Source organism: Scyliorhinus canicula, chromosome 16 (assembly GCF_902713615.1).
Source record: "Scyliorhinus canicula chromosome 16, sScyCan1.1, whole genome shotgun sequence".
In the NCBI taxonomy this organism is placed as follows: Eukaryota; Metazoa; Chordata; class Chondrichthyes; order Carcharhiniformes; family Scyliorhinidae; genus Scyliorhinus; species Scyliorhinus canicula.
In genome coordinates, this window is record NC_052161.1 from 92,031,162 (window position 1) to 92,044,681 (window position 13,520).

The 13,520-nt window shown below is 47.2% G+C and overlaps 1 protein-coding gene across 1 annotated transcript in view; it reads right to left on the minus strand.

Moving 5' to 3' along the window:
- LOC119951033 (alpha-2-macroglobulin-like) overlaps positions 1–13,520 on the minus strand; it is a 226,915-nt gene that overhangs the window by 63,673 nt on the left and 149,722 nt on the right. Inside the window, exons 23-25 of the mRNA XM_038774067.1 lie at positions 12,917–13,142; positions 8,265–8,391; positions 5,945–6,066 (exon numbers count right to left, since the gene is read on the minus strand). Of these exons, the coding sequence (XP_038629995.1) occupies positions 5,945–6,066; positions 8,265–8,391; positions 12,917–13,142 (475 nt within the window). The remainder of the gene's footprint in view (positions 1–5,944; positions 6,067–8,264; positions 8,392–12,916; positions 13,143–13,520) is intronic.

Below are 13,520 nucleotides of genomic sequence, written 5' to 3' on the forward strand. Positions count from 1 at the left end.
GAGATTTACGGAGACAGAGATGAACAGACACAAAGACAGAGAGAGAATAATGGGAGTGTGAGAGAGAGGTAGAGAGAGAGACAGAGAGGAACAGAGACTGAGAATGTGAGAGAATGAGACAGAGACAGAGAGACAATCAGACAGAATGAGGAACAGACAAGCAGAAAGATTAAGAGAGAATACTGAGAGTGCAAGAGAGATTAGAGACAGAGAGAGGAACAGACATACAGAGAGAATACTGAGAGACAGGGAAGAGAGAGATAGAAAGAAGAAGACACAGAGACAGTGAGAGAATAGTGAGAATGAGAGAGCGAGAGAGATCAACAGCGAGAGAGAGAGGAACATACACTATTATGGGCCAGGGGTTAGAGAACTCCAAAGTATATCATGGAGATCACCTAACCCACAACTTTTAATAAATTCTGGTATGGGGAGCACACGGCCCACTCTATAGGTGTGGTACAGCAGAAATCTAAAAGTATTTTTTTTAAAGCAAAACAATGTTTAGTCTATGAACTCAGTTAACCTCTTTAAAATATACAGTGAACATCTTAGCAACCATCAATTCAAATACAACCCCCCAAAAATACAACACTCTAAGTAATCCTTGAACTTTCCTTTTAACATCCATAAGACAAAAAGAACCCTTTGTACAGAAAGAGATCAGGTTTAACTTCACTACTGAGAACAGTTACCACGTTGAGATCACCAAATGGACATTCATAAGCTTGAAGAGTCATACACATCTTGCTATGACTGCAGCGTCTCCAAAACTAAAATGAAACTAACCACACCCTGTAGCTCCAAGCCCAAAGCAAAAGTAAAAGCTGACAGACAGGCCAGCTCCACCCATACTCTGACATCACTGCAGCCAATTGAGCAGACAAACATTTCTTACATTAACCATGACACCTCCCCCCAAGAAAAAAAACCCATCAACTTCAAGATGGTTTCGCTTCCAGTGTGCACCATGGAGTAAGTGGTCACACACAAGGCAGCTTCTGCCCAAGGTTACAGAAAAGAGCTCTTTTTTAATCAATACGGGGTGGAATTTTGATGAAAAGGCGTAGATGAATGTTGGAGGAGTAATTTCCCCCAGGAATGGTATGTTTCTTGGTTACCAGACCCGCAGAAAGAGTGAAAGATTTGGCTGAAGCTGCAGCAAAGACAAAAGCCTCTTCCAGCACGCAGGCGGGGGAAGGGCGAGCTTAAAGGCCTCAAGCTGATTTGAGGGCCTTCATTAAAGTTGAATTCTAGCAGCAGGGGGAACAACTGTGAAAAGATCTCACCAAGGCCATTGAAGAAGCGGTGATGGCTGACTTCCGGTGACGGTGGGCGGGAGGCAGACGCGCGTTGGAGGGCTCCCGTTCGGGAATGGCATTGTTGGGGATTGACGCCTGGTCCTAGGGGCAGCGAAGGTGGTGAAGGCCAGGAGAAAGCACAGGGAAGGGATATGTCGAGGTCCAGTAAGAAAACGGCTGTGAAAACAGCTGAAAGTTCGTCGGGGAGTAGAAAGGTCACCGCGGGGTCACCAAGGAAAATGGAGGCTGGAGCACCAGGGGAGGTCGCATTGCTTACGGCTGAAGAAATAACTAAGGTGATGGCTGCGGAATTCGAAAGGCAATTTACAAAATACATGGAGTCAATGAGGAAGGAGATGAGGGAGGTTTTGAGTGTGCTGGTGGAGGAGGTGATTTTCCCGGTGACAACGGCGTTGGCGAGCGCAGTGGCGGAGATGCAGGAGCAAGGGGAGGCGCTGAAGGAAGTGGAGGAAACATTATTGCAGCACGGTGATCAGCTTACATCGATTGGGAAGGAGATCCGGAAGGCGCTGGAGATTAATAAGGATCTGCAAGGAAAAATGGAAGACCTGGAAAACAGATCCAGGCGACAGAATTTGAGGATTGTGGGGCTGCCAGAAGGAGTTGAAGGGCCGAGGCCGACTGAGTATTTTGCTGCGATGCTGGCGAAACTATTGGGGGAGGGGGAGGATCTCTCCCGATATGAACTGGATCGGGCTCATCGGTCGTGGAGGCCTGTACCCAAGGCGAGTGAGCCGCCAACGGTAGTGACTTTATGCTTCCGTAGGTACAGTGTGAAGGAGAAGGTCCTGTGCTGGGCCAAGCAGAAGCGGGTGGTGCAGTGGGCTGGAGCTGGTATACGTGTATACCAGGACTTTACGGTGAAGCTGGCGAGAAGGCGAGCTGCTTTCAACCGGGTGAAGAGGGCACTGTACATTAGCAAGGTGCAGTATGGCATTGTGTATCCAGTGAAGCTGAGGGTGACTTACAAGCCCAAGGACTTTTATTTTGGAACGGCGGAAGCAGCGGAGGAGTTTGCGAAGGCAGAAGGACTGTGGCAGAGCTGAGAAATTGAGAAATGGCCATGTGCCGATGTAACCTCATGACTGTATTTTATTTTTTTTTGTTTGTTTGTTTCACTGCGTGCGGGTGTATGGGCTAAAGGAGCCGGTGTTGTATATATTTGGACAAGGGAAGTGATGGGACTTTCACTCAAAGTGAGGGCTCTTTGGGGTGTAGGTGGATATGCGGGGTTTGTGTGTTAAAAGGAGATTTTTGGGCTTTCCTAGGGTCGGGCAAGGGGGAAAGGGACCCGGGCGGGGGCCTCCACGCTGGCCGGTCTATGCCGGCCAGTGAATGGGAGTGAGGTGGGGGGAGGGGCTGCGGCCATTGGAGCCTGGCAGAACAGGGTCCGAGTGGTCTAGCCAGGGTGGAAAATTGGGGGAAGGAACTGAGGTTGGGGGAAGGGGTTTTACAAGAGGCAGTGGACTGGAGGAGTTGGGGGGGAGTGGGGGGGGGGGGGGTTTACAACTCTTGAGTATCATGTACGGCACTCTTTCAGAGGTTGGATGGCGTTGAGTGTGTGTGTGTGGGGGGGGGGGGGGGCGGCAGTGGGGGGGGGGGGGGGGGGGGAGTGGACTCTATGGTGACCATGGGAGGTCCCGGACTCCTTTTTTCTTTTTCTCCTTTGTTTTTTGTTTCCACTGTGGGAGGTTTGTTTTATTGGATGCATATATTGACAGGTGGGCCGATGTTTGGGGTGGTGGGGTGATGGGATCGTTGTTATTGTTAAGGGGATTGATTTTGTATTTGTTGTTGTTTACTGTCTGTGGGTGGGGTGTAAATTTTGAAGGAAAATGTGAAAATGGAGAATGCAAACATTTATTAAAAAAAACTTCAAGATGGTTTCATTTTTCACCTTTTCACTATCCTTTAGGAAATGCACAAAATAAATATACTTTATCGTTTCAAAAAACAACACACGCAAACAGGTATAATAACATAGTCCATTTTAGTTCTTCCTCCAACTGGAATCCTTCTCAATTGACAGTCTCTTTGAACAAGAAGGTCTGCACGATCCATCCATTTCTCAACACCATGGCACTTATCTTTAAAGTCAGAAACTTTATAGAACATAGAACAGTACAGCACAGAACAGGCCCTTCGGCCCTCGATGTTGTGCCGAGCAATGATCACCCTACTCAAACCCACGTATCCACCCTATACCCGTAACCCAACAACCCCCCCTTAACCTTACTTTTATTAGGACACTACGGGCAATTTAGCATGGCCAATCCACCTAACCCGCACATCTTTGGACTGTGGGAGGAAACCGGAGCACCCGGAGGAAACCCACGCACACAGGGGGAGGACGTGCAGACTCCACACAGACAGTGACCCAGCCGGGAACCGAACCTGGGACCCTGGAGCTGTGAAGCATTTATGCTAACCACCATGCTACCGTGCTGTCCTACAAGTTACAAGAATTAGTCCCAGTTTGGAAATAAAAGCTGATTGTCCCATTTTCTCAATGCAATCCTCCAAACTTGGGATTGGATAAGAGTCTGTTCTTGTAACTGCATTAACCTTTCTATAGTCCACACAGAACCATTGGGTACTGTCCGGTTTTGGTACCATCACTGTGGGTGAGCTCCATTGGCTGCAATCCACTTGAATTATGCCATTTTAAGCATACTTTCAATCTTTTTGTTAACCAGGGCCAATTTTAAAGGGTTAAGTCTATATGGATGTTGTTTAATTGGAACACCATTTCTCCACATCTACATCATGTATAGCCATTCTAGTGCTTCCCAACTTATCTCCACAAACTTTCCCATGTGATATCAATAACTCTTTCAGGTCAGTCCGTTTTTCCTCTGGAAGGTAACTCAACAATTTATCCCAATTTTTAAGAACATCCTCGTTTTCCAATTTAATTTGAGGTATGTCTGGACTTGGTTCATCATTTTGAGTTAGAATCATTAAAAACTCCTTTTTCTCTCCTTCCCTTTCAAAGTACCTTTTAAGCATATTCACATGACACACGCGCTGGGTTTTCCTTCTATCCGGCGTTCTTACCACATAATTCACCTCACTTAATTTCCTTTCAATCTGATAAGGTCCACAAAACCTTGCTTTTAAAGGTTCACCTACCACTGGTAACAATACTAAAACTCTATCTCCACAAGCAAAACTACAAACTTTGGATTTTGAGTCTGCGACCCATTTCATCGCAGTTTGTGCAACTTTTAAATGTTGTCTTGCCTATTTAATCGTTCCTCAAAATGTGACACGTAATCCAATAATGTAACTTCTGATTTCTCACTCACCAATTTTTCCTCAATCAATTTAACTGATCCTCTTACCTTCATGACTAAAAATTAGTTCAAAAGGACTGAATTTGGTTGACTCATTAAGGGCATCCCTAATTGCAAACAGTATGACTGGAATTCCTTTATCCCAATCCTCTGGATGAACGTAACAATAAGCCCTCAACAGTGTCTTTAATGTCTGATGCCACCTTTCTAATGCCTCCTGTGATTCTGGATGGTACGCAGTTGATTTAAATTGTTTTATTGCTAAGCTATCCATAACTTCTCTGAATAACCTCGAGAGCCACCGCCATAATTACCTCATCTTTCCGCATTTTGTCAGGTAATGTTAACTGCAATATTTTTGCCAACTCTCAAAGCCTGTTTTTAGTCTGTCCGTAAGGTACTGCATGTGACCGTCTCCACCCTTAAAACCTTCAGAGCCCCTGAAAGAGCCATTGGCCATAACACACTCCCTACTTAAACTGATATACCACACCTGAGAAGCAACCACAATATGCTCACCCCTCACTGTCTTTAAGTTCACTAAGCCAATCCAATAGATCGACTTTTATCCAGGATGGGCCCCCAATTTGATATGGACCAAGGTTTAGAGAACTCCAAAGTATATCATAGAGATCACTTGACCCACGACTTTTACTAGATTGTGGTATGCGGAGCACACGGCCCACTCTACAGGTGTGGTACAACCAAAATCTAAAAGTACTTTTTAAAGCAAAACAATGTTTATTCTATGAACTCAGTTAACCTTTTTAAAATATACAGTGAACATCTTAGCAACCATCAATTCAAATACAACCCCCCAAAAATACAACACTCTAAGCAATCCTTAAACTTTCCTTTTAACATCCATAAGACAAAAAGAACCCTTTGTACAGAAAGACATCAGGTTTAACTTCACTATTGAGAACAGTTACCACGTTGAAATCACCAAATGGACATTCACAAGCTTGCAGAGAGTCATACACATCTTGCTGTGAGTGCAGCATCTCCAAAACTAACCATACCCTGTAGCTCAAAGCCCAAAACGAAAGTAAAAGCTGACAGACAGCCCAGCTCCACCCACACTCTGACATCACTGCAGCCACTTGAGCAAACATTTCTTAAAGTGACATTCCTATGACAACACAGAGACATAGAGAATAGCAAGAGAGTGAGAGAGATCAATGGAGAGAGAGGGACTAATGAGAGTGTGAGAGAGAATGTGAGACAGGTAGAGACCGATAGTGAGAGATAGAGACTGAGAATGAGAAAGAGCAAAGAAGAAAATGTGGAGATGGACCAGTCCTGGATTGAAAGGTTGACACTGACCTTGATAAGGAGCGGTTTGCGGATGATATCGATGGCTCCTTTCTCCGGTACAATCACCACCTCATTCCCACACAGAGAGTCTGAGGGAATGGATTCTGCTTTGACTGTTAAATTCTGTTCACCTGGATCACAGAGAGTGAGAGAGGGAATGTGTGAGAGAGTGAGTGGCAGAGATAGAGGGTGAAAGAGAAAGACAGATAGTGGGAGAGACAGTGTGAGAAAGTGAGAGTGTGATACAGAGTGGGAGATGAGAGAGTGAGTTAGAAACAGCGAGTGAAAGATAGAAAGTGAGAGAACAAATGATGGAGGTAGAGAGAGAGATAAAGAGGGCGAGCGAGGATGAGAGCGAGAGAGAAGGTCAGAGAGTGAGAGTGAAAGAAAGAAATGGAGAGATGGAGCTGTATAAAGCGCTCGTTAGGTCACAACTGGAGTACTGTTTACAGTTGAGGTCACCACAATATATGAAGGAACTGATTATACCAGAGAGGGTGCAGAGAAATAGGGTTAATGAGAGTGAGAGAGAGAATGAGTGGGAGAAAGAAAACTGGACAGAGATCAGGAGAAGAATCCGAACAGATCAACCCCCCCCCCCCCCCCCCCCACCAACCAAACCCAGGGGTCATTGGACAGGGAACAGGAGCAGGAACCCGGGCTGATTCACCCCCTCTCCCTAACAAAGGGTTCACTGGACAGGGATCAGGAGCAGGTGCCCGGACTGATTCACCCCCTCCCTAACCCAGGGGTCACTGGAGAACGATCAGAGGCAGGATCCGAGGATGATTCGCCCACCTCCCTAAACTGGTGTCACTGGACAGGGAACAGGAGCAGGAACCCGGGCTGATTTGCCCCCAAGACCTGAACCAAGAGGTCACTGGACAGGGATAAAGAACAGGAACCCAGGTTGATTCATCCTCCATTCCTAACCTGGGGTTACTGGACAGGGATTAGGATTGCAAACTCTGGCTAATTCGCCCCCTCCTCCCTAACCCAAGCGTCACTGGACAGGGATGTGGAGCCTGGGTTGATTGATTGCACCTTGGGGGGACTTGGTTTGTTTAGACTTTCAGAAGGCTTTCAACAAGGTCTCACATGGAAGATTACTGTGTAAAACTAAAGCCCAAGGGAATATGCATAGTGTCCTGAGATGGATAAAAAGCTGGTTAGCAGACAGGAAGCAAAAAGTTGCAAAAATGTGTCTTTTTCTGCTTGGCAGGCAGTGACTAGTGGGGTACTGCAGGGATCTGTGCTCGGACTCCAAGTTGTTATAAATGATTTGTACAAAACGCTCATTAGGCCACAACTGGAGTACTGTTATAAATGATTTGGATGAGGAAATTAAATGTATTATCTCTAAATTTGCAGATGATACAAAGGTGGTGGTGGGGGGGGGGGGGGGGGGGTTGTGAGGAGGGTGCAGAGATGCTTCAGCATGATTTGAACTGGCTGAGTGAGTGGGCATATGCATGGCAGATACAGAACAATGTGGATAATAATGTGAGGTTATCCGCCTTGGTAGCAAGAATAAGGCGGCAAATTATTATGTGAATGGGTCTAAATTGATAGAGATGGATACTCAGTGAGACCTTGGTGTCCTCGTCATCAGTCGCTGGAAGTTAGCGCGCAGATACAGCAGGCAGTAAAGAAGGCAAATGGTATATTGACCTTCATGGCAAGAGGATTTGAGTGCAGGAATAGGGATGTTTTACTACAATTGTCCAGGGCACTGGTGTATTATGTTCAGTTTTTGTGTCCTTATCGGAGGAAGGATGTTCTTGCTATGGAGGAAGTGCAATAAAGGTTTACCAGGCTGATTCCTGGGATGGCAGGACTGTCATGTGAGGAGAGACTAAATCGGTTAGGATTATATTCATTGGTGTTTAGAAGAGTGAGTGGGGATCTCATTGAAACTTTAAAAATTCGAACAAGATTTGACAGAGTAGATTCAAAAAGAATGTTCCCGATGGTTAGGAGTCCAGAACCAGGTTGAGGATAAAGGGTAAACCTTTTAAGACTGAGGTGAGGAGAAATTTCTTCACCCAGAGAGTGAATCTGTGGAATTCACTACCACAGAAAGTAGTTAAGGGCAAAACATTGTGTAATTTCAAGAAGGAATTAGTTATAGCTCTTGTGGCTACAGGGATCAAGGGATATGGGGGGAAGGCGGGATCAGAGTATTGAACATAATGACCAGCCATGATAATGATGAATTGCAGAGCAGGCTCAATGGGCCGAATGGCCTCCTCCTGCTACTATTTTCTATGTTTTTATGTAAGCTGTACTTGAAGCCTGTGACTGACCCAGTCCTGAGTTAATGACTGACCCAGTCCTGTGGCGTTTAGATGCCAGCTGATAGTCACACTCTCCATGGAACAGACACAGGTTTGGTGTTCAATGCTGCTCTCTGAGGCCATGTCAAATCCCTTGTGTTCGAGCAGTGTGACCTTCACCTGAAAGACAAAAAAGAGCAGCAAAGCGTTAAATTCCCAGTAACACAGAGCAAACTTTCCCAGTATGAGGTACAATTCGTAAACTATGGTCAGACACATCACACTCCAAAGTGAATGACAGGTGTGCCCAAAGTCGATTCCATAGATTTCTCAACATTCCAGCCAGATGCTTGTTGCACCAGTCTCGCTAAAACTCTCTGCCTTCTTCCACAAGATTTTTCCAATCTCCACGTTTGAGGGATTCACTTCGTATTTTTCTACAAACATCAGCTCCAGCTCAGCTGGTTTCAACAAGGCGCCACCTTGCAGGATTTCAAACAGACCTTCCAAGGTTGCTTTCCACCAGGGTTTCACCTTCCGAGCGCAGTTTCAGATCTTTGGCCATGCCATGCGCAACCCCACTGCTTCAGAAAAAAGGGGGAATCTTTGTCCTTATGGCCCACAGATTGTTCTTATGGCCCACCAGATGGCATTGCCAGCTTTGCCCTTACAGCCCGCGCCAGACCGTTACCAACATTTGCTCTTCTGGCCTGCAGTATGGTATTGCCAACATTTTCCTTTACGGCCCACAGCACGGCATTGCCGTTCTTTGCCCTCATGGTACACAGCATGGCATTGCCAACCTTTGCACTTACAGCCGCAGAACAGCATGCCACCCTTTGGCCTTATGTCCTTTGGCATTTCTAACCTTTAGCAGTCCTCTGCAATCTCTTTTATTCTGAGTTGACTGTTCTGAACACTTCTCAGAACTTTGTTCGAAGGGATCAATTTCTGGGCCGGGATTCTCCCCTACCCGGCGGGGCGGGGGGTCCCGGCGTGTTGGATTGGCGTAAACCACTCCGGCTTTGGGCCGCCCCAAAGGTGTGGATGTCTCCGCACATTTAGGGGCCAAGCCCTCACATTGAGGGGCTAGGCCCGCGCCGGAGTGGTTGGCGCTCCGCCGGTTGGCGTGAACGGCCTTTGGCGCCATGCCAGCCGAGGCCGAAAGGACTTTGCCGGCCGGCGTAAGTCCGTGCATGCGCCAGAACGTCAGCGCCTGCATGAGCAGGGGAGGGAGTCTCTTCAGCCTCTGCCATGGTGAAGACCATGACGAAGGCGGAAGAAAAAGAGTGCCCCCACGGCACAGGCCCGCCCGCTGATCGGTGGGCCCCAATAACAGGCCAGGCCACCGTGGGGGCACCCCCCCGGGGCTAGATCGCCCCGCGCCCCCCCACCTCCCCCCACCCCCGAAGGTGGGACATGCTCCCGCCGTCACTAGCTGAGAGGGTACAGACAGTGAAAATGATGATCCTCCTGAGATTCCTGTTTGTGTTTCAGTGTCTCCCCATCTTTATTCCACGGTCCTTCTTTAAACGGGTCAATAAGGTGATCTCTGGCTTTGTATGGGCGGGTAAGACCCCGCGAGTTACAAAGGGGATGCTGGAGCACAGCCGGGAGCAGGGGGGGCTGGCGCTGCTGAACTTTAGTAATTATTACTGGGCGGTTAATATAGCCATGATTAGGAAGTGGATGGTGGGTGGGGTCGATGTGGGAGGGTGTAGAGGCGGCATCATGTAAGGGCACTAGTTTGGGGGCATTGGTAATGGCGCCTCTGCCGTTCCCGCCGGACCAGTACTCCACCAGCCCCATGGTGGCAGCGGCCCTGAGAGTCTGGGGGCAATGGAGGAAACATGTGGAAGCATCGGTTTGGTCTCCAATCTGCAATAATCACTGGTTTGCCCTGTGGAGGCTAGATGGGGGTTCTGGAGATGGCAGAGAGAAGGGATCGAGAGGATGGGAGATCTGTTGATAGAGGGGAGCGTTCCCAGCCTGAGGGAGTTGGAGGAGAAATTTGAATTGGCAGGAGGGAACAAGTTTAGATACCTGCAGACGCGGGACTTCCTACACAGGCAGGTCTCAACCTGCGGGAGGGCCAGCGAACCATGTCCATATGTTCTGCGCATGTCCAAAGCTTAGGGGATTCTGACAGGAGTTTGCAGATGTCATGTCCAACATGTTGAAAACAAGGGTGGCACCGAGTCCAGAGGTGGCGATTTTCGGAGTGTCAGAAGGCCTGGGAATCCAGGAGAAAGAGGCAGACGTTCTGGCCTTTCTTTCTCTGGTAGGCCGGAGACGGATATTATCAGCTTGGAGGGACACAAAGCCCCCGAAATCGGAGACCTGGCTAACTGACATGACTGGCTTTCGCTGTCTGGAGAAAATCCAAGTTCGCCCTGAGAGGGTCGATGTTAGGGTTCTTCCGGAGTTGGCAGCTGTTCGTCGACTTCTCTGGCGAAAATGAACCGTCAGCAGAAAAAGGGGGGGGCGGGGGTTGGGGTTTAGTTTAGAGTAGGGTGTTTGAAAAGGTGGGACCTGCGAGGGAGGAAGACGGCTTGTGCACTGTGTTTATATTTGTATGTGTGGTGGTATGATTTGCATAGCTGTCTGCCATTGGTGCAGAACACCGGCTTACCATTGGCCCTGGTCGGTCATGTGCCTCTCGACCGATTGGTTGAGACCAGTCATGTGACGGCTCTCCGATTGGTCGAGAGGCTGAGTTAACCACGCCTCCATACTGAGGTATAAATAGTCAGAACGCCCGGCGGTCATCCATTTACTGTAGTCGACCGCAGGGCTAAGTTCTACCTTATTAAAGCCTAACGTTTGTACAGCAACTCGTCTCGCGTTCGATTGATGGTTCATCAATATGGACATTATTTCTTCTGTTATTGTTATAAAACCATAAATACCTCAATAAAATGTTTATGTAAACAAAAGAGCAAGTCTGGAGACAAAGGTTGAGTCGACTAAGGAATAAATTAACACCAAGCAGGAATCAGTTTAAACATGATGAGAACCGGATGTATCACTCCTCTAAGATTTGAGAAGCATCAAAGCATTTTTAACCAATGCTCATCAGTGAAACATTCTCGTTAGACATGATGAAAACTAGATGAATACAATGGGCAAACAAAATTACATGAATGAGCAGAAGATATTAGTTGAAGATAATAAAATGCAATCAGCGTGGCTGTGATAAATATCCTGAATCGCTAACAGCCATCATCATTTCCAGCTCTCAGAGCTGCTTCGGTAGATGGGAAGGACTGAATGCAGGAGCCTAACAGCGGATCGAAGTTACTGAGAACACCCACAGATAAGAAGAGAGATTGTCAAGGGGCCATGAAGGTCTGTACAAATGGAATGGAAATTCCAGAAGTAAGATTTTTTACTTGTTGTAAAGACAGTGATGTTATCTTTTGAAGTAAAATAAAGTAAGTCAAAAACTCACTTCAACCTGAAATAGTGGTTATTACAGATATCAAAATGTCTACTGTGCTATTACCTCAGAAAGGCTGGACTCAGGAACGATATTACTTATGCTATGTAGATAAAATCTTCTTTGTAGATACAGGTTATACCGGGAATAACTTGAAATATTAGTTTGACCTGAATAGCACCCCCTTAAGTTTGTATAAAGGAGTCAGGGAGTGAAAATCCTGGTACACCATTTAGAAAATCTTTTTGATCCTTTTTGGTTCAGGAGAAGATTTCTAATAAAAGTGGTGATTTCAATTTAGCAACCTGCAGTCACGTCTTCCCTCAACAGCCATGAAGCGGTTTCAAGGTGACCCATGCCGTCAGGAATTCAGCCCATCAGAGGCAGAGCCCGCTAACGATATGGAAACAGTGTTTACTGTGCGTGCGTTCCGGATCGCATTGACGCAGTTGTCGAGGCAACGGCAAATTTAGACTTGACGCCCGCCATGATTTTGGCGTCAGGACCCGTTTCTCCGTCTGCCACGAGAGAATCCCGCTCCCAGTCTCTGTTCCTGGTCTGTACAGAATTAAGCTGATCAAACCAGTGTGATATTGGGAAGTTGCATACTTACACAGACACACACATGCGCACTGACAAATTCACACATGCACACAACCACATGCACGAACACACACTGCACATGCACACTTGCGTGCACACAAACATAGGTGCACACATGCAGGTGCACACACACCCAAACACATGCACATGCATCGCAAGCACATGCACGCACATGCATGTGTATACAAATATGCATGCATGCACCTGGGCACACACATACACATAAACATACACACATGCATGTGCACACACACACCATGCACACATGCGTGTGCACAGATACATACATACCCACGCGCACACACACATATAAACACAGACAAGCATAAAAACACAGGCAGACACACATTCTTTCTCTCACCCATACACATGTGACATACATAGATGCACACAGCCACACATATTGACACACACGAAAACACAGAAGGACAGACAAACATGCTTACAAACACAACATAATTATATACACACTATTACTGATAAAATCATACTTGCATTCTCACAAACCTTCACATTTACTGAGTCACACAAATGCACACACATGCACACACACAGAGTCAAACTCACAGGCACACAAAGTTATAAACACACACACAATCACAGACAGAGGGAGAAGTCAAAATTCTGATGTATGCCTTCTCCCACAGTGGGTGGCTCACTCACCATGATGCATTTTTTCAGGTAGTTGAAGACTTTGGCCTTGAGTGTGAATTCCTCTGTCCTGACAATAGAGTAGGGGAGAGCCAGCTCCACAAAGAAGGGTTTAAAGGCATTTAGAGATACGGTTTCCGATATTCCGAAGCCCGCCTGTCCGGTGCAGAACATACTGCCTTTCCATTCGGTGATCGAATCCGGCACAGTGAGGGGGAGAGAGGCACTCCCAGTGGGTCTGAGACAGGGAATGGAGAGAGTTAGAGAACAGGTTCACACAGCAGTCCCTCGGTACTGAGCTTCTGACAGTGCAGCACTCCCTCACTACTAATCCTCTAACAGTGGAATACTCCCTCAGTACTGGCCATCTAACAGTGCGGTACTCCTTCATTGCTGCACCTCCGGCAGTGCAGCACTCCCTCAGTACTGATGCTCCAACAATGCAGGAATCCCTCAGTTCTGACCCTCTGAAAGTGCGGCACTCCCTCAGTACTGACCATTTGATAGTGCAGCAGCCCCTGATCAGTAACCATCTGACAGTAGAGTGCTTCCTCAGTGCTGACCCTCTGACAGTGCTGGTCTCCCACAGTACTGACCCTCTGAATGCAGCGCTCCC